A 27,323-nucleotide genomic window follows, 5' to 3' on the forward strand; every position below is an offset into this window, starting at 1 on the left:
CCTAGACCCTTTAATTCCTTTTAGTCTCAAAGGAAGTATGAATGTTTCTACTCTGACAAGGAAAGAACTAAACTTGAGAAAAACAGAATCTGCCCCCAATTTTATAAGCGGTGGACGGAGGACATATAACTTGCACAGAGAGCTACCTGTAAAATCCATGTTCTTCCATTTTGCCAAACCTAGGCTGCCTGAGCACTGTGCCAGGCAAGCAGGCCATCAGTGTAAGGTACAGAGTGGATCTGCCACACCCTTGCTGCCAAGGCTGTGTGTGTGTCTGAGGTCAGAGGAAACAAAGGTACAATCTCAATTTGTCTTACCCTCAGCACTGTTTATTTCATTCATTTTACATATATTCCAGCTACTTGTTTTGCCTGAGAAAAGTCTCTTAGGAGTTTTAACTAAGATTAGTAGTGGGATGTGGGGTGGGGGGATAACTGTCCTCTTAAGGGCTAACTTTTGCACTTGGGTTCTATGTCGTTACTTCAATTAAGTTGCAGGCAATGCAGTCAAGTCTTGTGTGATTCCTAAATGCAGAAACAGCATTGAGAATTTACTCTGTTCATGCCACCCAGGTATAACTGTTCTCCAAAGACTTAATGCTCACCTAAGTATGTTATGGGATTAAGTTTTATTTTGTGTGTGTTGGAGTTTTGTCTATATGTGTCTGTGAACCAGAGGCCTGTGTCGGTGCTCTCAGAGGCCAGATGTCAGATCCCTTGGAACAGTAGTTACAGGTGATCATGAGCCTCTGTGTGGATTTTAGGAACACTCTGCAAGAGCTGCAAGTGCTTTTAACCCCTGAGCCACCTCTCCAGCTCCTGGAAGCCTGTTTTGTATTGTCCTCTATCAGTTTTTAGTTAGATCCAGTTTTTGATGACACATCTGATTCCACATCTGAATTTCTCTATGGTTATAATAAACAGTGATGTGTTTATTCATTTTAAAACCTTATAGCAGGGCCAGTGAGATGGCTCAGTGAGTAAAGGAGCTGCCACTCAAGCCTGACAACTTCACTTCAATCCCTGCAGCCTGCCTGCCTTGTACAGGCCAATCTGATGCAGGCAGTCCTTCAGATGAGATTCATACCTTCCCAGAAATCTAGGTTTATATCAAGTTGATAAAAACCAACCAGCAGTAACTAACATTTCTGGTAAAAAACAAACAAAAAAAAAAAACATTTAGTTTTCAGTCATCACTAAAATTCCAGAATTTAAAAAGCAGACATGTCAAATGGATAAAAGTACATTTGACCATGACATGTATCCATTTCTGTATCCCTGGCTAATAAGAAGATATATTATTATTACATTTTTTTTTTTGGTTTTTCAAGACAGGGTTTCTCTGTGTAGCTTTGGAACCTATCCTGGCACTTGCTCTGGAGACCAGGCTGGCCTCGAACTCACAGAGATCCGCCTGCCTCTGCCTCCCGAGTGCTGGGATTAAAGGCATGCGCCACCAACGCCCGGCAAGCAGATATATTATACTGTGTGTGTTTAGTATGTTCAGGATGGTCTGACCTAAGATGAGGCCTGTGGGGTAGATGGTGACAATGTGTACTAAGCTTGTCCTCAGAGTCATGCTGTTTTGACTTGTCCTTTAAAGGTACAAAATTACTGTTGTTCTCTTCAGAAAAATTCCAAGGAAATAATACATGAGTAAGAAAGTAAGAATATAACCACATGTTCACAGATTGCCAAAGTAATACCTGTAGTGTGGACAGCTAGCTCTCCTCAGGTTTAACTTAGGAACTTTATACTTTCAAGACCAAACTCAGCCACATGTGCCAAGCCCCTTTGACATGTCTCCTCCTCCCTTATCTGGCCACGGTGTCCTATGTGGCCCTTTCTCCCTTGTCAGACTAAGGACAGTAAGAGTTTCGGGAAAGCGATAAGGCCCAGCTGTCTGTCCCTGCATTCTGTGGAGGACCCTCCAAGTGAACCCACTTGTCTTTGACTCCGAGTAACAAATATGCTTGAAACCTGTGACCTGGCACCTGCAGAGCTCCGAGGATTCTGAGGGTTTTGAGGAATGTTCCTGTGCTCTTCACTGACCTAGCTTTCCCCACAGATGGGCCTCCCTGTGTAGTACCCAGTGCTCACAAGCTCACAGCTGAGGAGCTGACTGCAGTGAGAGGAGGGGCAAAAAAGAACAGAGTCAAATCTCCTGGGGTAGTAAAGCTTTTCAAGAAAAATCTTATAGCCAGACCGAGTGGCATAGGCTTATAATCCTGGCCACTGGGAGACAAAAGCAGGGCATCAGTTCAAGACCAGCTTGTGCTGCAGAGTAAGTCATCTGAGGAGAGCCAGTCTCAAAATAAACTAAGATTTTAATTAAAAGTAGAGGTGGGCATATAACTCAGTGGTAGGACATTTGCTTAGCATGTGTTAGTCCCTAGGTTCAATTCCCAATACTGGCTCCTCCTCCAGAAAACCTTCTATTTGATTAGTTTTTTTTTTTTTTTGGAGGGGGAGGGGTGGACTCTAATACCAGACATCTCTGTGTTAAGGACTATACCACTGTTTAGGACAACTACAAGAAAATAATACTACCCAAAACTTAAATTACAAGTTGCATTCTCTTTAGGAGAGTTATGAAACAGAATAGAATTACAGAATAGAGCCACAGTGTTTGAACCCAAGACAATAAAACTGTATTGGCAAAGACCTCAGATAAGCAGCTACCCAATCACTGAATCTCTTGGCAGTGTCTGTGACCCTGGCCACATTCCTTTGCCTCCATGAAGACTTCACTGCTGCAGCTAGAGGCTTCCTTTGACAGGTAAAACTCACTCTCTGTGGAAAGGAGAGCATAGAGACTCAGGCTTAAAGGCAGCAGCTACCTGAAGGCAAGGGCTTGAATCTAGGACAATTGATAACCCAAGCACTTAATGTCATAAAGAGGGTAAGCTTGCTTTCTTAATCCCTATACAGAAAGTTAGCTTCCTACAGCAGAGATTAAGGGTTGGAGTTAATTGCATACATGAAGCCCTGAGCTCGGTCCCCACTACCACACACACGATAAAAGGAAATGTCACATGTGCCCTGTAATATGTAAAATTACCACATGCCAATTTTAAAATGTTAGTAAAGTAAGTAATGATAGTTTAAGCAGAAAACCATATGTGGACTACAGAACACGCCTATCAGCCCCTGTGCCCTCTGCTTTGTTCCCCCAATGGTCCCTACTGTGCTTGCTCTCAGTCCCCATGACCCAAGCAGGAGAGTGGGGAATTGGTTTCCCTTTAGAGTATGGAGCTGTAGGCACTGGATTTGTTGGTCTGCTGCTTTGTTACACTAGAGTGGAACCTGCCCATCAGTGGTTTACGTCCTAAAAAACCCCAGCCTCCTCTCTAGGCCCCCCCTTCAAGTGAAGCTAAGAATAGCAGGCGCTTAAGGAGAAGTCCCATTATAGGAGATAGGGAAACGGAAGTGTAAGCCCAGGGAAACGGAAGTGAAGGAAGTAAGCCCAGGGAAACGGAAGTGAAGGAAGTAAGCCCAAGGAAACAGAAGTGAAGGAAGTAAGCCCAGGGAAACGGAAGTGAAGGAAGTAAGCCCAGGGAAACGGAAGTGAAGGAAGTAAGCCCAGGGAAACGGAAGTGAAGGAAGTAAGCCCAAGGAAACGGAAGTGAAGGAAGTAAGCCCAGGGAAACGGAAGTGAAGGAAGTAAGCCCAGGGAAACGGAAGTGAAGGAAGTAAGCCCAGGGAAACGGAAGTGAAGGAAGTAAGCCCAGGTAGCACCTCTGTGAAACGAGAGCCGGATGCTGTCAAGCAGATTATAAAGCGGAAGTTAAGCACCTTGCCTGGAAAGCAGGGTCCCAAAGACAAAGATAAAAGTCGTCTGAGGGGCTGGGGGTGGGCAGGCGGCTCTGCCGATAAGGCCCTTGCTGTGTGGGTGTGGGGACCCGAGTCTGGGCTCACAATGAACTGGATTTGATAGCGTGTACTTGTCGTTCCCGCATCAGACACAAGCATTGCTCACGGGCTCACGGGCCAGGCGGTCTGCACTAACGGTGAGCTGCAGACCAGCGGGAGCCCTGCCTCAGGGGAGACGGCAGCGTTTGTGAGGGAGACACTACGGCACACATGTACACTTACACTCACACAGGCACACATGTGCGCCTCCACCTGCAATCACACACATGTGCGCCTCCACCTGCAATCACACACATGTGCGCCTCCACCTGCACACATGTGCGCCTCCACCTGCAATCACACACATGTGCGCCTCCACCTGCAATCACACACATGTGCGCCTCCACCTGCAATCACACACATGTGCGCCTCCACCTGCACACATGTGCGCCTCCACCTGCAATCACACACATGTGCGCCTCCACCTGCAATCACACACATGTGCGCCTCCACCTGCAATCACACACATGTGCGCCTCCACCTGCACACATGTGCACCTCCACCTGCAATCACACACATGTGCGCCTCCACCTGCACACATGCGCACATGTGCACCTCCACCTGCACACGTGCACCTCCACCTGCACACATGCGCACATGTGCACCTCCACCTCCACCTGCATGCACACACCTTAATTAAAGAGAAAAGGAGATCAGACAGAGAGGTTGGGCCTCACACTGCCGTGACTCCAGCAAGGAGGGTCACGGGAGGAAGGTGTGAATCGGGGAGAAGAAGGAGGGCGTCTCCCAGCACAGCTCAAAGCAGAGCAAACAAGGAGAGAAGGAAAGGAAGAACCACTACCCAGATTCAGCGTCATGACACGCTAAACAGGAGGGCTTTCAGCATGAGCCAGAGGAGGCCACATGAAACACAGCAGTTGTGAAGCGCAGCACCCACCAGGTCCCCAGGTCCAGCTGGCTAGGTGGACAGGCATGGATCTGTGGGCTCAGCAAGACACTGCCTTAGCAAATGAAGGAGAAAGACACCAGCGTTGACTTTAGACCACTTACATACATCTGAGCGCGTGCACGCGCGCGCACACATACACACACACACACACACACACACACACACACACACACACACACACACACACACACACCTTAAAAAGAGAGTGTTGATCTTGACCTTCTACAGAAAAGCTGAGCTATCAATAAAAATGACCAAAACCAGTAAGTGGGGAAGAAATCAATACTCGGTGGTTTAACAGCGTGGGGGCGGGGCGAGTCACGTGATAAGCAGTTGCACTTGGGGATGGAAAGGGTGGCCATGGACGGTTGTTTTATGAACCGCTCTCCCCACCCTTCACTGTTTTAACCTCACATCCGGGGGGTGGGGGGGAGCGCTTCTTTGGAGATGGTGGGAAATAGAACAGCTTTCCCTCTGGCTAGCGTTATTTGTTTTCACCTGGTGGCCTTGCTTGACTGTGTCAGAACGGTTGGTTTGTCTGTCCAAAAACAGATGGGAAAACCCCAGTATTTATAAAACACCAATGGGTTCTCATTTCAAAAACACAGTAGTGTTTAAAATAATGATGGTAAACCTTTAATCCCAACACTTGGGAGGCAGAAGCAGTCGGATCTCTGAGTTTGAGACCAGCCTGGTCTACAGAATGGCCAAGGCTAAACAGAGAACTCTTGTCTTGGGGGACGGGGGAGGAGACAGAAAGTAATACTAATTAATAATAATAATAGTTTTTAAGCAGGTAAAGCATCATCATAAGAAAGGCATCTATCAAATAGGACTCTCTTTCTACATGTACATACAGGAAGGCAAGCACTCATGCATACAAAATAAATAAACCTTTAAAAATTCTTTTAAATAGAGGGACTGGAGAGGTAGCTCTGTGTTTAAAAGCACTGGCTGCTCTTGTGGAATAGTCAGGTTTGGTTTCCAGCACCCCATGGTATCTCTCAGCTGTCTGTAACTCCAGCTCCAGGGATCCAACATTCTCTTCTGGCCTCCATGGACACCTCCATGCATAAATAAAAAATAAAACAAGTCTTATTTTTTTAATGTAAAAAGAATTACCAAACCACTTCTGCCAGCCCATCTGTCACACCTCACAAGCTGTAATGAGGATCCTGGTGGGCCAAGGTCCACACAGGGCTGTCCTGCAAGTGGGTGGGATAGTTAATTAAGTATGCCCCAATAATGATCCAGAACTCACTTTAGAAACAATCTTTATCCTGTTTTTGAGCTGAAAGTCATTCAAGTAATTCAATGGACACATTGGTCTTAGAATAGCTTAGAATGCCGCTCACATTTAAATAGTCTATTTAAAAGTGCCTACACGGGCTGAAGAGATGGCTCAGCTGTTAAAGGCTAGACTCACAACCAAAAATATAAAAGTGCCTAGGCACAAAACAGTGACTTCTTTTGAATGACCAAATTCCACAGTCATTTTTTTTTCCACATCAAGAAAGATTGATGGTGTGAGACAGGGAGCAGAGCTTGCTCTGTAAAGTGCTGGGCTGCATGCTGATGACTCAGGCTTTCTCAGCTCATAATCAGAGCAATCTCAATAAAATGGGAAGCAATGTCTACACACCTCAATGTAAAGCCATTAAACCCACTTAAAACCAAGAATAAACCCATGGCACGTATCATAAATGTATTTTTATGAAAGATAACTTGTCTTTTACAAAAAAGTGGGGGTGGGTGTACAGGTGTGCTGTTTCATACATGTGACGATCATGGGACAACTTGGAGGAGCCTCTTCCCTTCTTCCATCAGGTACTCAGGTCGGCAGACTTGACAGCAGTACCTTTACCCACTGAGCCGTCCTGGAATGGCGTGTTCTTGTGTTGTTATTAATCTTTAAGTGTCTGGTTAAGAGAGCACAGTAGGTCTGCCTCTGAAGCCTGTTTCCATGTGCTGTTGTGGTTGACACATGTGAAGAAAATCCAGCCTCACACAGACAGGCACTGGGAAAGGGAGTACTGCATTCAGTAGCTCTAATAAACATGAATAGTGGTCTAGACAAACGGCAGTTTTGTTCCTGGGATTTTTGTTACTTTAAATTGACAACTGATTGTATATACTTTATGAGCTACCTTGTGATCTCCGTCTACATTGTGGAGAGATTAAATTCCCCTAACTAACACATGTATAAGCTCATACTCTTATTATCTCTTTATGGTGAGAAGTTTTGAACTATACGTTATTCTTAACTATAGTCACAGCCCCACACTGCACTCAGCATGAGGTAACCACTGTCCTATACTGTTTCTAAGGGTTTCACTTTGTAAGATTCCACACAAAAGTGGGATTTTGCAGTGTTTGTCATTCTGAGTCTGGCTTATTTCACGTTGTCCAGTGTTATTCATAGCACCCTGGGTGAGCCTCAGAAGACCAGGCCTCGGGGTTATGTAAGTTTGGAATCTGATTTTTACTAATGAATTTTCCATAGTCTTGTGGCATGAGCCCCTCAGCCTGGGCTATCATCCTGTAAGTAAAATTGGATCTTCACAAGATGGAGTCTTCAAGGGTGGGATTTTTGCCTTCTGGACACCTTTCAAACCATCCCAGAGCAGCACAGGTGGTTTCTCTTCAGTGGAACTCATCTCTTTAACAACTACAGCCTCTTTCTTGGCCTCAGCTTCAGTGTTCTCCTGATTGAAATTTCCTCTGTCAAACAAATTAATCATCATTCTTAAATTCAACTTCTCTCATGTTCTCAGAACACAAATAGAACAGATCCAGATTCTTGGCTAAACTATCATAGAAATAGCTCCTATCACAAATCCTGGCTGAAATGAAATCTTCATTTCCCTCTGGAAACTCATGAGCTGGGCCTCAACTGTCTGTTTCTCTCAGCATTCTTATCTTCCTAGTTCCCACTGGAATGCCCCGTTAAGCTCTGCTTCCACCATGCTTTTCTTTCTAACACGAAATTCTAAACTTTTTCACATTCCAGCCATGAAACAATTCTAATAGAGGGGGAAATAAAATCAAGTTTGTCACAGCAATGACCCCACTCCTGATATCAATTTTGAGTTTATTTTCAGCTCACAATTCAAGTTGCAGTCCATTGTGGTGGTGAAGTCAAGGGAATAGGATCTCAAAAACAACTGATATGACTGCAGTGAGAAGGAAGTAATGAACATTTCCTGGTGCTCAGTTCACTTTGTCCATTCGTGTAGTCCAGCGTCCTTTGCACAGCGAGCAAGTCTTGCCATCTCAATTAACACAATCAAGTCCATTCCCCCATGGGTGTGCCTAGAGGCCTTTCTCTTGTCAGATGAAATTACCACTGACCATCATGGACTCAGTGTCAGCATAGAAAGCTTGTCACCCTTGTACTCTCTGCAGATATGTCAAAATGTCCAATCCTGCTCCTACCTCCTCACACAATTTGTAGGTGCATACTACCATTGTGTTCTAGTTTGCTTCTCCATTTCTATGTTTTGATGAAACACCAACCAAAAGCAATTAGAAGGAGGAAACTGTTTATTTGGCTTACAAGTTACAGCCAATCATCAAGAGAAGTCAAGGCAGGAACCTGGAGAAGCAGAGATCACAGAGAAACACAGAGAAACAGGCCCACCTGCCTAAGTACAGCACTGTGGGCTGAGCCCTCTTATATCAATTATCAATTAAGAAAATGCCCTACAGATGTGACCACTGGCTAGTCTGATGGAGGTAATTCTTCACTGCGGTTCCCTCTTCCCAGGTGCATTACGGTAACAGCCAACATTAGACACCACACATTGTAAGGTATCTGTCACCTGTTAATCTTCAGGGTACAGAGAGATGAAGGGAACACAAACAAACTAATTTTGAGAGCATGTGTGGCTGTAAACCTTTCTCCTGCCATGGTCCAAACTTAACAATAAACATTCCCTACAGGGTACAGGTCTGGCAGCCACTTCTCAGCAAGAAAATAACAAACTCAACATTTTCTAATCAAATACAGCTAACAATATTCTTTGCGGCTCCTGTGTATGTATGTGTGCATATGTGCATACATGAGTTTCCCCTCACCCCTCGGGTATGTAGGATTATACACCAGCAATGCCTCTAAAAGCACTGTCCAGGCTGTGCATACTGGTCCATCTCTATGACCTCAGTACTGGAGAGGCAGAGGCAAGAAGATCAGGACTTCAAAGTCATCTCCAGTTACAGAGTTGGAAACTAGCTTGAGCTATATGAGAGCCTGTCTTAAAAAAAAAAAAAAAAAACCACCCCCAATGTGGTAAGCTTAGTGGCAGCCTGGTTTTCACTTGGTTACGTGCTGACTTGAAAATGAACAAGTTCAAATCATTCTCCCCCTCCCCCAGGCCTCATGGTGTTCTCATATACAGAGGCTACTGTTATTGTGGAGAAAGAAGGAACACACTTTGCAACGATTTTAACTACACTATAGCTTGCATCCTATGTGTGCATTTTGTGAAAACAAGAGGCCACAGCACATGCATGCATCAGTGATCAAAAGAAGGAATAAGAGAAAATTTTGTCCTGCCATTGTGTGTGTGTGTGTGTGTGTGTGTGTGTGTGTGTGTGTGTGTGTGTAATTAAGCCAAGTTTTACCTTCAGTCATCTGCAAAGCACTCTTTCCATCCTTCTTATTTTTAAAGTAAATACACTATTGTTTTATGGTGGTTGGTCCATTAAGTGGCTTTCATGGTCCATGAGCAGGTCACACTTTATAGTTTTAAAACTAGGCTTTGGTTTCCTACTGCCTAGTTCTCATTAAAGTCAAGGAGGCCATATTGCAGTCATCAGGCACACTTTCTTTTCTTTCATTCCTTGTGTTTATTTATTTATTACATGTGCATGCAGGTCCTAATCTCATCTTCCCACAGATTTCTGAGAACAAGCCTCTCTCAGCCACTGGCTGCCTGCCGGTGGTCTCAAAGCATCCTCACTTCCAGGACTTTTTGTCTTCCACAGCCAGATCTGAAACATTTCTTCCCTTTTAATTCTTCAAACTCCACCCAGGGCCAGTGATATGGCTCAGCTGCAAAGACTCTTGCCACCAAGGTCACTTGGGTTCACACCCTGAAAGGGAGAGACTTGACCCCCCTTGCATGCATGCTACACACACACACACACACACACACACACACAGAGAGAGAGAGAGAGAGAGAGAGAGAGAGAGAGAGACACGATAGATAGATAGATAGATAGATAGATAGATGATAGATAGACACACACATGATAGATAGATAGATACACATACACACACGCTAGATAGATAGATACACACAATAGATAGATGATAGATAGATAGATAGATAGATAGATGATAGATAGATAGACACACACACACGATAGATAGATACGCATACACACACGCTAGATAGATAGATACACACAATAGATAGATGATAGATAGATAGATAGATAGATAGATAGATAGATAGATAGATAGATACACACACACACACACACACACACACACACACACACACACACACACACACAGAGGATGGATAGATAGATAGATAGATGATAGATAGATGATAGAATTTAAAGCGCCCTCAATGCACTCTGAAGAAAGCCCCATTTCAGAAAGTTCTTCAGCGTCTGCACCCTCTTTGCAGGTGGAACTTCTTTTATGTCAACTTCTTGGTGATGTTTAGTTCAACATGTGAGGGTTGCTGCCTTCCAGACTTTGAATATTACCTCCACCTGTCCCTGACCTCCTGGAGGTGTGGCTTGCCTCTGACACAGCACCCACTATCACCCATTGTAGTTTGAACTGTAGGGCAACAGAATTTGCCTCTAACAAGCTCCAAGGACAAGGTCACTATTTTCTCATGTCTGCAGGTCCCAGGGTAGAATAGGGCCGGGCAAAGTGAGTCACAGGCCTGCTCAGTGCCATCCTCCAGGACTCAGGTCCTCTCTCAGCTATGGCTTCATCTGAAGGCATCTGGCCCTCAGTCACTCTCAGCTGCATGCCTTCCTGTGGCATGAAGGGATGATGGGCAGAGACATGCACCCTTAATGGGAGCTGATTCTTTTAACAGTCTCCCTTGTAGCTCAGGACAGCTCCAGAGAGACTCATGTGTGGAAAGGGTGTGAACCCCAGCATGCTGAAAGGGAAGTAATGTAGTTGGGGTTTTTGTTTTGTTTTGTTTTGTTTTGTTTTGTTTTTTACTCTTTAGGGGTCTGCCACCCAGCTCCCAAATAATTACACAGAGACTTATTCTTATTTATGAATGCTCTGTCTTAGCTTGGCTTATTTCTACCCAGCTTTTCTTAACTTAAATTATCCCATCGATCTTTTGCCTCTGGGCTTTTATCTTTCACTATATACTATTTTTTCCTTGTTATTCTGTGGCTGATTGTGTGGTTGGGTGGCTGGGTGGCCAGCCCGTGGCATCCTCCTCTCCTCCTCCTCTTGCTCCTCCCTCTTCTCTCTTCCCTATTCATTCCCTCTGCCTGGCAGCCCCACCTATTTCTCTTTTCCTGCCTAGCTATTGGTTGTTCAACTTTTTATTAGGCCAGTCATTAGACAGGCAAAGTAACACAGCTTTACAGAGTTAAACAAATGCAACATAAAAGTACGCAACACATTTTTGCATCATTAAACATTCCAGAGAATAAACAAACGTAACACATTGTAAGCTAATATTCCACAACAAAGTAGAAGAGTAATGAATGCTAGACAGGCAGCAATAGATGCCTCTGCCACAGAGCAGTGTGCATCCAGAGGGGGCCACAGCCTAGTACAGAGTGCACGCCACCCTTGTACAATACTCTGGGCTAGTATGTGCAGCTGAGTTTAAAATAGGAGAAACACGTTCTTTTGTATTCTGTATTACATATGATAATATAATATGTATACTATACTTTGTTCATGTATCTGAATGAAGGCACTAATACTGTGCTATGTTGTAATCCGAATAAATATGTATACACACATAGGTATAAATTTATTCAGTTATCAAGGAACTATAAAGACCTAAAGGTTGAAGGCACTGGGTGATGTGATTTCTCATGTAGAAAAACCCCAAAGACTCTATAAAACAAGCACTTTTCAAAGGAAGAACAGGACTTCTGTAATTCCAGTGCTTGGGAGACAGAGGCAAGAGGATCGTGAGTATGAGCCAGTCTAGGCTACATAGGAAGTTTTAGGCTAGCCTGGCAGGGCTACATAGCAAGACTTTGTCTCAGAAAAAGAAAAGGGAGGGAGGGAGGGAAGGAGGGAGAGAGAGGAGGAGGGAGGGAGGGTCAGAGAGTTCAAAAGGGGAAAAGAAAAGAGAAAGAAAGGGAGAGAGAGGAGAGCAGGCTGGAGGTCGCAGGAGTTGGGTTCTCTTGCAGAGAACCCAACTTTGAGTCCCATTCCCTACAAGGTCGCTGACGACTGTACTACAGTTTCAGGGGGCATCCAACACATGGGTACTTCATGTACATGGTACCTAGACAAAATGGTGCATACAGGCAAAACACCCATACATATAAAAAAATTAAACTTTTTTAAAAAGAGGAGAAGAGGCATAGAAGAAAGGGAGAGAAGGAGAGAAAGCAAGGGGAAGACAACGGGAAGAGTTGGAAAGGTCCAAGGTGTAACCTCGAGCTACGGTTATGATAAAAGCATAGATTCAGATGGGTACACGAAGCAGAGCGCTCAGAAATATACACACCCCCCTTAACTGATTTAAGATAGAGATAGCAGATCACCTCGATGGGAGAGTAAGCTGTTTCCAGCAACCTTGTGCCGTCAAATGTCACAAGAAACTGAATCAAAACAGGTCACAGAGATGAATAGAAAAGCTAAAGGTAAGATTTCTAGGAGGCAGGGGCAGGGGCATATAGGTGTGGAAGGCCAGGGCACCTTGCCCCTTTGTGTTTGGAGAGTCCCAAGCTTTCAGAATATGCACTGGGTGTAACTCAAGAGTACCCAGCTCTCTGGTGCAGTGGCCAGGCCACTGGTCCAGTGTATGAAAGCAAACGGCACCTGACCAAGAGGAAGGCGACTCATGACCTATGGCCAAGTCACTGTGTGCAGTTAGCATTTACGGGCATTCCCCCCTTTCTTAGCCTTTGCAAACAGGAGGACCAGACGTTACAAAGCACAAAGCAGCTCCAAGGAAGGAAGGGGAAACCAGTGTATCTGTTACTTTGCTCATTGCTGTGACAAATGCCTGACAAAGGCAACTTGAGGATGGAAGGGTTCATCTTGGCTCACAGTTGGAGGGCACAGTCCCTTGTGATGGGAAGTTATAGCAACAGGGCAGGAACTTGAGGTCACATTTCCTTTGTCACCAAGGAGATTGATGAATGCTGGAGCTCAGCTCACTTTCTTCTGTTGATTCAGGGCAGCATCTCAGCCCTTGGGCATTTGGAGTGGATATCCCAATCCAAGTCTACCCAGTCTAGAAACTTCCTCACAGACATGCCCAGAGGTTTGCCTCCTGGGTGGTACTAGATTCTCTCAAGTTGACAATATTAATATCACAAATGGAAAAAAGGAAACAGTGTCAATCTATCAAGAAAGAAACTCCCTTCTTTGGTGACACCCCTCCCCGTGGGCGGGGCCCTCCCATATCAATCATTTAATCAAGAAAATGCCCCGTAGACATTGCCTACAGGCCATCTGACGGAGACATTTTCTCAAATGAGTTTTCTCTTCCCAGACTTCTTTAGAGTTTGTATCAAGCTGACGCAAAACTAACCAGTGGGTGTGGCACACCCACTGCCTGGAAGATGCTAGAATCCTGATAATGCTCTGGTTAATAAGGAAAACAGTCTTCCCCTCCCAGAACGTTCAGTCCTGTCATGGAGACCCGTGTGATGACATACAACTGGGTGGAAGACTACCAAGGAAAAGAATTAAAGCTCCTAGAAGGATGTTAAAGTAAATCTCCACAGCCTGAGGGAGAAGGCAAAGACAAAGGAAACACAAGCCATAGGAGGATGTGTTAGCCTGGGAGAAGCAGTTTAAAAGAGGAAAGACTTAGTTTGACTAAAGGTGTTTGGCTTCAGTACATCATGAACCAGAGAGCATGGTGGGAGCATATCATGAGAATTCTTTCCCCCATTTTATTCCATCTGGCCCTGCCTGTGGGGTGGCACCACCCACACTGAAGGCGGGTCTGCCCCCTTAACTGACCTCACATAGAGAGGTGGCAGCGTAGCCAAGGTGCTTCACTAGCCTAAGTGTTTCTCAGCACAATTAAACTGACAATGGACAGTCAAGATTAGTAAGCTTCACACAGATGTCTTCCGAACTGAAGATGGTTGCTCTTTCAAAGGCATGATAGGGAGCTATGAAAAGATGGCCCACAGAATGGAGAAAACACTCTCCAGCCAGGTGTCTGACAGGATGCGTCCTCCATGTAAGTTTATCTTTTTTTGTTGAAGATGGGGTAGCCCCTCTTGCTCAGGCTGACCTCAAACTCCCCAGAAGCCGAGACTACAGGTGCATACCATGGTGCCCAACTCTAAATGTGTTCTTTTTAAACTTAGGGGACTGGGGAGATGGCTCCATTGGGAAAGTGTTTGCTACACATGCATGAGGACCTGAGTTCAGTTCCCAGCATTCAGGTAAAAAGCTGGGCATAGTGGCACATGACAATAATCCTAGAGCTGAAGAAACAGAAATGGGGTGGAGGGCAGTGTCCCTGGAGCTTACTGCATAGCTGGTCTGGCCAATTGAGCTCCAGGGTTAATGAAAGATCCTGTATCCAAACTAAGGTGGAGAGTGAAAGACGAGGACATCCACTGTTGACCTCTGGCCTACACACACACACACACACACACACACACACACACACGCACACGCACACGCACACGCACATACACACACATACACGGACGCACTCACACGCACGCATGCACATTCAAATATACATACACACAAACCACATATTTATCGCTCATTGTCTCTGTGGGCCATGCTCCAAGGCTAGTTCAATGGTGGCCTCTGCCTCAAGGTCTCTCACAAAGCGGCCCCAGGAAGTCATCCAGCACTAGCTCTCATCTGGAGGAGGCTCAATGAGAAAGAATCCCCAAGCTCCCATGGCTGGTAGCAGAGGTCAGTTCCCTGCAGGATGCTGTACGAGAGCCTTGGTTCCCTCCAACACAGCAGCCTACCCCTAACCCTAACTCATCAACTACCAGCAAGAGAGAGGAAGTCTTGGAAAGACAGATGCCACATCTTATAGACAGCACTTCCTCATGTAGGCAATGCCCTGTCATCTTGTTCTTAGTTAGAAGCAAGATGAGAATAGATACAGCCTGTGCTCGTGGAAAGGAAAGCACACAGACTTCCGAATCCCAGGAAGTGAAGCTGGGTTTCTGGGAGCATGTCAGAACCTATCTGACACACTAACAGCTCAGTTCATCAGTAAATAGAACAGAAATCCAATCAAAGTCTGGGCAAGCATACACTCACTTCACTAAAGAAGACGTGTCAATGGCCAGTGAACACACGAGAAGGTGTCAGTAGGGTTCAGTCGTCCATGTAAGGCGGGTATGATGGCACACTCTTGTGATCCTAGCACTGGGATGTAGAAGCAAGAGGACCAGAGGGTCTTGCTCATCCACACTGCGTAACAAGTTGGAGGCCAATCTGGGCTACACGAGACCCTGTCTCAAATAAATGCATAAATACATACAATTAAAGAAATATATATTGAAACTACAATATGGCAAAAAGTAATGACCTGGGTGGTCGAGATGGCTTACTGCCAAGCCTAATGACCTTCCGTGCCAGATCCCTCATGGTGGAAGGAGAAAACAAACCCCCACAAGTTGTCCTCCCACTGTGTTCCATACCCACATCATCACCACACCCTTAAACACTACAGGTTGTAAATAAAGATGGCAGAAGTCCCTGGGCTGTAGAGGAAGGGGTACAGGCCTCATCCAGCCCCTTTCTTTTCAGTTTGGGCAGTATGCTTGCTTTGAATCACTTTGTGTGGAAACAAATGGGGAAATACTCTTTCTCATTCAGTTTTATAACTTTTCACCAACTTATGGCCAGAGCTTCCACAAATGATGAGACTAGAAAGGGTTAAATATTAACAAGCATCTGCTCTGGAAGGCATTGACAAGCAAGTCGGTTGTTGGGGCAACGGGTAGAAACCAGTGGGGAGAGGGGTTCTGGTGAAGATGTCATCCTGTGTGTTGTCAAAGTGTGACGTTGCGATGCATTTGGAATTAACGGTAATTGGTGACCAACAAGCACATTGTCATTCGAAAAGTACCACCTCTAAGGCTGGCCTTTAGTTGCTGGTTGAGCACGCCTTTAATCCTAGCACTCCAGAGGCAGGAACATGTGGATCTCTGAGTTCGAGGCCAGCCTGGTCTACAAGTTTAGACTTGTTTTTGACAGACGGGAGATGAACGGTATTCCAGACTTTGACTGCTGGGCTTCTCAGAACCGGCTCTGAAGCATAACAAGCAGCTCCTGCTGACCCTGTGGGGTGATGAAGACTCCCAATTCAGGACTTTTCTGCCAATTTCTGATCATGCCAGCACATGTTCAAAAAAGAGGGGTCTTATTATCAACCGCTATGTTTCCTTCCTGTCCCATAACAGATATCAAAATAAGCATTCAGAATGAATGGTCATCTTCACAATCTGAGCAGTGTTGTCCTTTTGGGAAGTTAGGAGGCAGTTCAGCCCAGAGACGAAAGGGCCCTGTTAGATTAATCCTTTTTCTCCAACCCTTATTTTACCACATTTCCCCAGAAGTGGCCTTTCAGTTGACTTGAACTTTGGGAATTGGTTGCCAGCCTCTGCTAAAAGCGACTGCAAAATAAATTCCTCTTTAGAGGATGTATAAATTAAAGCTAGAGAGGAAATAACTTTGATAGCATTTGACTTTGGAAAAGTACCAAAGTGAACAAAATCTTTCCCTCTAGTTCATCAGTCCCAAGACATGGAAGAGTTGTGTGTTTTCTGCACCTCTTCTGGTAACCAATTGTTTACACGTAAGGGGAAGTAGAATCTCTAGAGTCTGGGGGAGGGAACGAAACTCTCAGACTGGACAGCTCCGCCTACTGCCTCCAATTGGAGAGGTGGGGAGCTATGGGCAAAAAGTGTTTGCTGTCATTACTTCTCATCACTTAAGGGAAAGTCATTTTGATTGTTTCTAAATAGGAAAAGAGTCCCAGGGAAGCTTGAGAAAATGGACTGAAATAGCCTCTAGTCCCATCCATTACCCCACAGTCCAACAGGACTTCCTGAGCTCTCCTGAGCTCTCACTCATTGGCTAACAAGGAACAGCTCGTTCATATGTGTCAGACACAGGCCTTACAAACATGAATCAGCTTTCCTCTGCAATGAGCTTACAGGACTCAGAGGAAGCCCAGAAGTAGTGAGTCCCAACCCAAGGTGTTCAGGCCCTATAGGACAGAAGTATGTTGGCATACACACAAAGTATAATTTTTTAAAAATGCAATTTAGGTTTTACATATCTGGAATTTAAGAAACTATATACTATATGTGTAAATGTGATAATTTCATATAGAATTCTTTCATTTTTGTTTTTCCTTTTTTTTTTTTTACTAGACAGGTTCCCTCTATGTGGCCCTGGCTGTCGTAGAACTTACTATGTAGACCAGGCTGTCCTCAAAATCACAGATATCTGCCTGCCTCTGTAGAATTATTTTATAATCTTATTTTTATTTTTAATTATGGGTCTTGCAGTGAATGCTGGTACCTGCAGAGCCCGGGGGCATCAGATTCCCCCTGGAGCTGGAGTTATAGGTGCTTGTGTGCCACCTGTTGTGGGAATCAAACGCAGGTCCTCTAGAAAAGCAGTCAAGTGCTCTTATTGGCTAAGCCATGTCCTCCTCATATAGAATTCTTAAATATTGCATTGGATATTAAACATTCAATTATAAGTAATTTTTAAAAAGTGATCAGAAAGAAGAAACTGACCAGACAATGTGTAAAGAAGAAAAATGTTTTAGTTACTGTTCTATTGCTGCAAAGAGACACCATGACCAAGGTAACCGTTACAGAAGTAGCATTTAATTGGGGCTTTCCTTGCAGTTTCAGAAGGCCGGTCCACAATCATCAGAGCAGGAAGCAGACAGGCAAGGTGCTGGAGCAATAGCTGAGAGCTTTACATCCTGATCTGCAGGAAGAGAGAGAGACTGGGACTGGGGTGGCCTTGTGAAACCTCAGAGCCCATCCCCAGTGACATAACTCTTCCAACAAGGTCACACCTATCCAACAGGCCATACCTCTTAATCCAAACAGTTCCACTAACTGGGACCAAGCATTCAAACATATGAGCCTATGAGGACCATTCTCCATCAGACCACCACAGGAAGGCAAGAGGGAACATGGGGGCCGATCAGAAGAGGCTCCCTGGTAAAGACAGGTCTTGAAGGAATAGGTGGAGCCCATCCCAGGAGTGGGAAGGAGAGCAAATCTATACTGTCATTACTGCCCTGTCTGAGCACATGGCCTACTCTAGGAACAAATGGGAGTGTCCAGCCTTGACATTGAATCAGATGCCATGTACCAGCAATTGAGTTACAAATCAAAAAACAAAATGCCAAGACTGATGGCACACATCTTTAATCCCAGCACTTGGGAGACAGTGGCAGGCAGATCCCTATGAGTTTAAGGCCATCCTGGTCTACATATCAAGTCCAGGCCAGCCACAGCTACATATTGAACCCCTGTCTCAAAACAAGAACAAGTCTCATACTGTTTTAAATAAGATTGGGATTTTGTGTTGGGCAGCATTCACAGCTGCAGGAGCCCAGACTAGCTCCAGGCTGGCACACTGAGCACAGAAGTGAGAGGCAGCTGTTTAGAGAAGGCAGAAGGGAGAGAGAAGCAAGTGCTGTTTGGACCCCAGAGAGGATGTCCTGGCAGCCAGAGTTGCTCAGAGACAATTGGAGGTGAGGAGTGACTTTAGGTCAGTGCACTAAATTATTGAGGAGCTCCTTTTCCTGTATTTACGGTCAATTTATTTCTTGCAGTAGCTATATAAGGTTTCTTTGTTTTTTAAGGAAGAGCAACCTCACACAACCTTGATGCATTTTGGGGGTGATTTTTGTTTTTGTTGTTTCTGGTAGTGGCTTTATGATTATGCCTCCAGAGTGAAGCTTTTCCTTCTCAGAGTCATTCAGTCTACTATATTTTTGCAGTACCCGGGCACAATTATGTAAGATTGATCTTAATAATTCAGCACTTTTCACCAACCAGGACACCACATTTGTAATGGCTCCATCTTTTGCAGGCATCCCTTTAGTAAAAACCCAACATCAGAGCAGACTGTACCACCACACTGCAGCCCTGGAGCCTCAGATTGGCTGCAAGGGCCAAAGGCATACAGGTAGAAAGGTCCCCTGTGGTCACAAAGAATAGGACCAGCAAGGGAAATCCCCATGCTTCTCTGCCACCAAGAAGAGCCATCAGTTCCCCTGGGGGAACTGGCTACAGAGAGTGCAGGGTTTGTCTGGCTTTCCTAATTCCAAGTGGCCTGACAGACTTGGATGAATGGTGTCATGAGCAAAACCCTCTTCCTGGATGGGGGCGGTACTGAGCCCTTCCCTCCCCTATTCCCTGCCCTGACTTTCCCTGCCTGTCCAGAGCAGCTAAAATTGAGTCTGGGGGAAAAAAAGTCTGCTGAAAGTTTAAGAAAATATTGCCATAGAAGGGCAACGGAGGACCACCAACTTTAAATCATTTCTGCCCATGAATGGTCCTCTTTGGACCCTCTGGACATTCACTCGGGTGTCTAAGAGCTTTGAAGGCCCTTGACTTCATGAGAAGGACTGTGGTGGAACAACATTTCATCTGTCTTTTCCCACTGGTCTATAGCTGTCTGTCTGAGAAAGATGTTTTCTTGCCAAGTAAAAACCCATGGGCGTAAATTTGACTTATTACATAGAAATTCTTACTTTTCAGGCTACTGCTGTACACCCACTGTTAGGGAATGACAGGAGCATGGGCCAGCCAATTGCAGTTCCCCTTCTCTCTCAGTTAAGGGCCAATTTGTAGGGAACACAACCCCTGCCTGTTTCCTGTCCCTGTCTGTCTGCCAAGGAGCAGCTCATTAGGGTGACAGGTGACATTGATGGGGTTCCTTACCATTAAGAACCAGTAAGAGGGGCAGGGACTGAAGAGATGGCTCAGCACTTAAAAGAGCTTACTGCTCTTTCAGAGAACAAACATGGTGGCGGACACCTTCCTTAAGTCCACTTTTGGGAAATCCAGAGCTCTTTTCTGACCCCTGTAGGCACAGCATGTGCTCACAGTGCACGTTTACATTTTAAGGCAAAACACATAAAATAATCTTTTAGAAAAAAAAGATTAAAAAAAAGAACCAATAAGGGATATATATATATATATATATATATATATATATATATATCAACATTACCAGAAGAGCAGAAAGGGAAATGTGAAGTCTAAGAATGCTCAGCACTTTACATTTATCACCAGAGTCATTCTTCTGAGACAATGGTAGGCTTAGGTACAGTTGCAAGATGCACTGTGGAGTTGCCTTGTGTCTTTCATGGAAGCAGGAACCTCATATACTGCTGGCAAGTGCTACAGCCATGGTGTAACCCAATTTGCCAGTTCCTCAAAACATTAAACACGAAATTGCCAATAGAATAGGGCCCAGCAACTCCTTTCCTGAGTATTTGACCCTCCAAAATGAAAATGCACGTCCACACAGACATATGAATATGAATTTTCATAATAGCCAAAAGGTGGGAACTACCCGATTAAATGTTCACCAGCCGAGGAGTGGACTAAATGTAGTTAATATATCTGCACAGTGGATACCATTCAATGATTTAAAAAAACAGAGGAGCAGTTATGGAAAGCAGTGACAAAAGACCACAGAATATATGATCCCATGTGTGTGAAACATCCACCTACTGTAGGAACAAATAGAGAAGACGTAGATTAGCCCCACGGTGGGGCTGAGCTCTCAGCAGGTGACAATAGTGGCAGTGTGTTTCTCTCTGGGATGGTGGAAATATTGCAGACGCGGTCATGTGACTGAATTCACTAAAAGTCACTGCTCTAAGTGGGTGAGTGTTTTTTTCCAATAAATATTTTTTTAATCCCAATTATCATTTCTTCCACAAAATTGGCTTGGCTCGTAGTGGGGGAGGGCAGTGTGACATCTTAAGCAGGGTATGGACTCCGACACAGATTCAGAACAGAACCATCACCATCAAGGCCCCTCAAGTTGACTTCTATAAAAGCCATGGTCACTTCGTCCACTCCTGGCATCCACTCATCTGTACTCAGCTTCTGTAACTGGTCATCTCAGAACATAACATGAATACAATACATTATCCTTAGGAAGGCTTTTATTTGACCCACGGTAACTCCCAGGACACTTGTTTTACTTGAGACAAGGTCTCACTGTGCCTCTGGCTGGCATGGAACTCACTTTGTAGACCAGACTGGCCTAGAACTCTTTGCCCCCTGAATACTGAGATCAAGGGTATGTAGGACCATGCCCAGTTTGTCCATCAGGTAACTGGTTGACCTTTTCTTTTTGGTTTAGAGACAGGGTCTCTCTGTGAACAGTCCTGGCTGTCCTGGAACTCGCTCTGTAGACCAGGCTGGTCTGGAACTCACAGAGATCTGCCTGCCTCTGCCTCCCAAGTACTGGGATTAAAGGCATGGGACACTGTCACCCAGCTGGTTGACCTTTGGAAGCTGCAGCACAATGTTCCATGGTGTAGATGGTTTGCTAAGTTTTAACTGGTCATCTATTACATGGCACCTGTAACTGCCCATTGAGGCTTTCAGAAGGGCATCCCGGTGTCTAACTTTTCTGTGTACCTGAACAGTTTTTGTTGCTCTGGGATACATACTCAAGAAAACCACTGATGTGTAATTTGTAGTTGTCCATAGTTTCATGGAAACTGCCAAAGTGTTTTCAGAACACCCTTTTCACTCCGGATTCCTTTCAGTCAGATTTACTTTTAGTTCTGTGCGTGTGTGTAGGTCTTGGTGTGGGTCTGTGCACTCTGTGCACCTGAAGCCTATGTTAGCCCTTTCTCTCATGCTTGGTGCTGTCTCAGCAGTATACTCCACCCCCCTTTCTGGTGAATTGCCTCTTGATTCATTTTGTCTGTGTCCTGATGAGATTCTCTCTGAGTTTTTAGCATTCTTTTTATATTCAAGACACTAGTCTTTTGTTGACTATGTGGTTTGCAAATATTTTCTCCCACTTTGTAGATTTACCAATTTTCCCCTTTTATGGTGTGAGTCTCTTTGCCTAATCCTAGGGCCCAAAGATCCTCTCAATTTTTTTTCTATAAGATTCACAATTTATTTTGTCCCTGACCCGATTTGAGCCAATTTTTGGATAATATGTGAGGTTTGCATTGGGTTAGTTTGGGTTGTTTTCTTTGTTTGTTCTGACGTTTGATGACCAGTGTGCCACTGGTGGTTAGGAGTGTTTCCTTCCTGAATTTACCAAAGCTTGGCAGCATTTCTGGCCTGTTGTTGGTTTCTATACCTGTTACTCTGCTAATATCACATAGTCCTGTTTACTAAGCTGTACTGTGAGCTTGTTTAAAAGATGTGTTGTGTTTTGTTTTGATGGGTTGTTTGTTTTTTTGTTTTTTTTTTTTTTTGAGACAGGGTTTCTCTGTGTAGAGTTCTGCCCGCCTCTGCCTCCTGAGTGCTGGGATTAAAGGCATGTTCTACCACACCAGACCTGTTTTTATTAGTTTTTAAAATTTATGTATCTTATGTGTCTCTGTGTGGGTTTGAGCAGCAAGAGTGCAGTTGCCCTAGAGGCCACTGGAGCTAGAGTTGCAGACAGATTAAGCCACCCGATGAGGGTGCTGAGGACTTAACTGTAAGTCTCTCTGCAAGAGAGAACAATGGGCCTGGAACCCTGAATCATCCCTCCAGCCCCTACTGTAAAATTCACTATTGGGAGAGATGGCTCTTCCCACTAAATTCTAGGTCACTTCATGCAGGTATTCCAAATCTGTACCTTCCCATGTGAGCTAAAAAAAAAATGCCGCTTACAAAACAAAGTTCCTGGGATTTTGACAGGAATTGAAAGAAACCCAAAGATGATCTTGGAAGGTAACTCACTTTTTGTTGTTGTTGTTGGGTCTTCCAGCCCCTGAATGTGGGATGTCCCCCCCTCATTGATTACCTCTGTGTAGTTTTATTTTATTCTTGGGTGGGGGAATCTACCACCCAGCTCCCAAATAAATACAGGAAAACTTGTTCTTACTTATGAATGCCTGGCCTTAGCTTAGCTTGTTTCTAGCCAACTTTTCTAACTTAAATTATACTATCCCATTTCTCTTTAACTGTGTTTTACCTCTGGGCTTTTTACCTTTCTTTATTCTATATGCCTTTCTTTCCTTGTTACTCCATGGCTGTCTGCGTAGCTAGGTGGCTGACCCCTGGTGTCCTCCTCTTCTCCTTTTCTCTATTCTCCTTCTTCTGTCTTCTCCAGATCCTACCCCACCTATCCCTCTCTCCTGCCTAGCTATTGGCTGTTCATCTCTTTATTAGACCAATCAGGTGTTTTAGACAGGTGAAGTAACACACTTCACAGAATTAAATAAATGCAACATAAAAGAATGCAACACATCTTGCATCATTAAACAATATTGCACAGCATAAATGAATGTAACAGGTCTTCCACTAAGCACCTCTGCTCGTTGGTACCTGATTGCCACCTCACCTACACTGTGCAGTCTATTTTACATACTAACTTTCTTTGCAGGGATTGTACACAGTATTTGATATCCGCTCCTACACATTTATTTTTAATTTTATTATAGCAGATGCAGTGTGTTGATCCTATGATCTCACTGATCTTCCTAGTTGTAGTTTGGTTTGTTTGCAGTCTTTGGGGTTTTGTACGTGAATAGCCTGCCATTTGAATTGTTTCATTTCTTCCTTCCCAAGTAGTATGTCTTCTTTAATTATTTTTAATTTATTCTGAGAACTTCATACATGCATAGAATGTATTTTTTAAAAAGAATCTTTAAAAAAAAAATTCTGAGTGTATGTATGTGCGTCACCTGCTTGCAGTACCTACAGAAGCCAGAAAGAGCATCAGATCACCTGAAACTGGAGTTTCCCGAGTTTTGTGCTTTTCTGCGGGTGCTGGGAACAGTTCTGCAAGAGCAGCAAGTGCTCCTAACCAGTGAACCCCCTCCCCAGCCCCAGCATAGAACGTGTTTTGATCGTATGGTCCACCTTCTTCCCCTCCAACTCCTCCTCTCCTCCCGACCTCAGGCCCTCTTTTCCAATCTGCTCTTTATTATGCCTTCCTTGTACTTGACTGAGTGTGAGCTGTGAAACCGGTCGCTTCTGAACTTACAAGTGAAGTGAGTTTTTCACTAAAAAGCATGACAAAATTCGTGTTTTTATCACAAAACAACTTATCGAAACTTTTTTTTTTCTTTTTTTTTGAGAGGGGACGCTTTGGACTTAGTCATCGACCCATCATCTCAGGTGTTTAAGGAGGTCTCTCCACTTCCTCTTCTGTGCTTGTAAGACTGACTGGTTCCCGCGGGGTCGGTGGCCCGGCAGGTGCTGGCCGTCTGCAGCCCGCGGGCGCTGCTCCTCCGACGGCGGGCGGGCGGGCGAGCGGGCGGGCGGCCTCCAGCCTCTGCCTGCCAACCCGCGTTGGCGATAGGGAAGTCTCGGATACCCAAGTCCAGGGTGATGGGCGTGCCCGGGGCCAGATTTCAATTGTGTGCGCTTCTGGCAGCGGTGAGGAAAGCGCGAGCCGCGAGCAGAGGAAGCCAGTTGGGAGATCCGCCGCGCTGGGGGGTTGGGGAGGGACCGGAGAGCGCGCCAAAGCGCTGGCGAAGCGCGACCCCGCGCGGGCCGCGCGGGCGGGCGGGCGGGCGGGAGGGCGAGCGGCCTCGCCTTTTATGGGAGCGGCGAGCCTGCCGCCAGCGCGGGGCCCCGAGACAGGAGCGCGCCCCCCGGCGGGGGTGCCGCGCGCGCCCGCCGCCCGCTCGCCCGCGGGCCCACACCTGCGCGGGGCGCGCGTGCCCGCGGGGGCGCGCGGCGGACGCGGCGCCGCGCCGCGGGGACCGCCGCTCCCGCTTCCCACGCCTGCTCGCGCGCGGGCCGTACCAAAGGCGCGGGGGCGGGGGAGCGGAGCGTGCCATCGCGGCCCACCTGCGGCTGCGGGGCCCGGGCGGGGACGCGCTGCGCCCTGGCCTGCCGCGCGCCTCCGCCGCCGCCGCCGCCGCCGCCGCCGCCGCCGCCTCCGCCGCCGCCGCCGCCGCCGCCGCCGCAGGCCCCTCCTCCCGGGGCGAAAGAAGCCGGACCGCCGCGGCCCATGCTGATCCGTGTCCTCCTCCTCCTCCCCCTCAGGCGGCGCTGGCGGCGGCCCCGGGACCCGCGGAAGCCGGCATGCTGGAGAAGCTGGAGTTCCAGGAGGAAGGTGAGTGCGCGCCCCGCACCCTGCGCTGCCGGCGGCGGCCACCGGGACTGCAGCCGGGTCCCGGGGAAGCTCCGGGCTCCCGAGGTGCAGCAGCCCCGGTTCCCGGGGACGCGGTCCCGTCCCTCCCGGGGAAGCAGCCGGGTTCCCGGGGACACTGCCCGGCTGCAGGGATGCAGCCCCGTTCTCCGGGTTGCATGCCTGATTCCGGGGATGGAGCCCGGTTCCCGGGGACACAGCCTCGCTCCGGGGATGCGGTCCGGCACCCGGGGAATGCAGCTTCTCTCCGAGGGACGCAGCCCCGCTGCCGCGAGCACGCCCGGGTTCCGGGGGACACAGCCCTGCTCCCGGGAGCGGCCGCCCGCGCGCTCCTGGGGACGGCCCTTTTGTCCTCGGCACCCGAACCCGAGAGAGAGCCAGGTGTCATGCAGCCCTAATTGTGCATGTCACCGCGCACCCTGAGTACACCCCGGAATCACGCAGACAGCCCATGCCTTCAAATAACAAACCGGTTCCCTTATCAGTAATTGTGGAAATACCTCCAGTAGGGTGTGTCTCCCCCCCCAGGGGGTAAAGTTAAATCGGCCAAACCGAAGTGGCGGATTGAACTGGTTTGAGTCCAGGCGACCCCCTCACACTTGGCCATCCTGCCGCCTCTCCTGTCGGCTGGTTTTTCCTTCTTCCTGCCCTATTTTCTAATTGTATCTTCTTATAGGTAAATAGCCTGGATCTTATTTTGAGACTGCTAACATTTAAACGGGGAAGTCGAAAATGAACTTTATATAAGCTGCATGACCATTTGGAGACTATAAAAGGCCTTATGCAGTCTCATGTACTTCCATGATTTATTTAGCGGCTGCTCTTTTTCCCAAGAGTACTGACAGAATGAAGGGCCTGGAACAAAGAATGTGCCTTGCGGGTGCCGTCCCCGGTGCCAACTTCACTTTAATACCCCTGTTCATGTATGTTCAGGCAATTACTTAAATAAGCATGCTCAGCCAGCCGGGGAGTACTACCCTGATAGCATTAGGCCAGTGCTTGCTGTACACGACCCGGGCTGTAGTCGCACTCACAGATATGCTGGCCTAAAGATAATGTGTCCATAGAAATGTCTTCATTATTAACAAATGGTGAGTTTCAGACTTTTTCCAGGCGTGGTTTGTATTTTGTCCTATCAAAAGGTAAGCCTGTGTCTTCGTTTGGATGCACCTCCTTGTCCCTTGGTGTTAGTATACTGCACAGCAGGCAGTGACTGGCCACCGGCTGCAGGGTTTACGGGTGAGATATGGGAATCATTTGCAGATTAAAATGAGACCTCCCAGAGGTGGAAGAACTTAGACTCGTGTTCATATCTCACCTCCATCCCTTAGTGGGATGTCAGGTCCCCAGACCAGTGGTGTGAGTTCTCTGTGCCTTAGTTTCCTCTTGTGTAGAATGGAGCTGATGTCCTGATGCGTTCAGGGTTAAAGGAAACCATCTGCACTGTGATATTCAGACAGTGCAAGCTCACAGTCAGTGCTTTGTAAACGTTACTTTTACTAAGTGCCATTAGCCGTGGTGTGCCAAATCCATAGACTTTTAAAGGCTTTTATTATTGAATCACGTGGAAATTCTGCTTAGCACAGGTTTCATGGCTTTTCTTTCTTTAATTTTATTTTATGTGCATTGGTGTGAGGTGGTCAGATCCCCTGCAACTGGAGTTACTGGAGACAGTTGTGAGCTGCCACGTGGGTCCTGGGAGTTGAAGCTGCGTGTTCTAGACGAGCAGCCAGTGCTCCTAACCACTGAGCCATCTCTCCAGCCCCTTGTGGCTTTTCTTTTCCCTTGAGAATTATATTTTGCTTACCTCTCAAAGTTAGCTCTGCACTCTTCCACCTCTGGATTGCCCCTGCCCGTGTCATGAGTGTACAGTAATTAAAGCTAAGCATGTAAAAATAAGAAAGGAGTGTCCCCTTTTCACCCATCTATTTCTGTCTGGATTGCCATCATTACTTTTAAGCACCATGAATCCCACAAATACCCCTGTCAAATGTTTCTAGGTTTTTAAGAAGGCAGAATGTTAAACAATTGCTTGGCGGCT

The 27,323-nt window shown here is 46.3% G+C and overlaps 1 protein-coding gene across 4 annotated transcripts in view; it reads left to right on the forward strand.

The window, feature by feature from the left end:
• Positions 1-27,323, forward strand: part of Prkag2 (protein kinase AMP-activated non-catalytic subunit gamma 2) — a 274,500-nt gene that overhangs the window by 185,331 nt on the left and 61,846 nt on the right. For 3 of the 4 annotated variants that reach the window (XM_027428414.2, XM_027428418.1, XM_027428416.2), the window contains one exon: positions 25,177-25,246. The exons of the other annotated variant lie outside the window; for it this stretch is intronic. In XM_027428414.2, coding sequence (XP_027284215.1) covers positions 25,177-25,246 — 70 coding nt within the window. The remainder of the gene's footprint in view (positions 1-25,176; positions 25,247-27,323) is intronic. 4 annotated transcript variants of the gene reach the window in all.

This window comes from Cricetulus griseus, chromosome 8 (assembly GCF_003668045.3).
Source record: "Cricetulus griseus strain 17A/GY chromosome 8, alternate assembly CriGri-PICRH-1.0, whole genome shotgun sequence".
Taxonomy (NCBI): domain Eukaryota; kingdom Metazoa; phylum Chordata; class Mammalia; order Rodentia; family Cricetidae; genus Cricetulus; species Cricetulus griseus.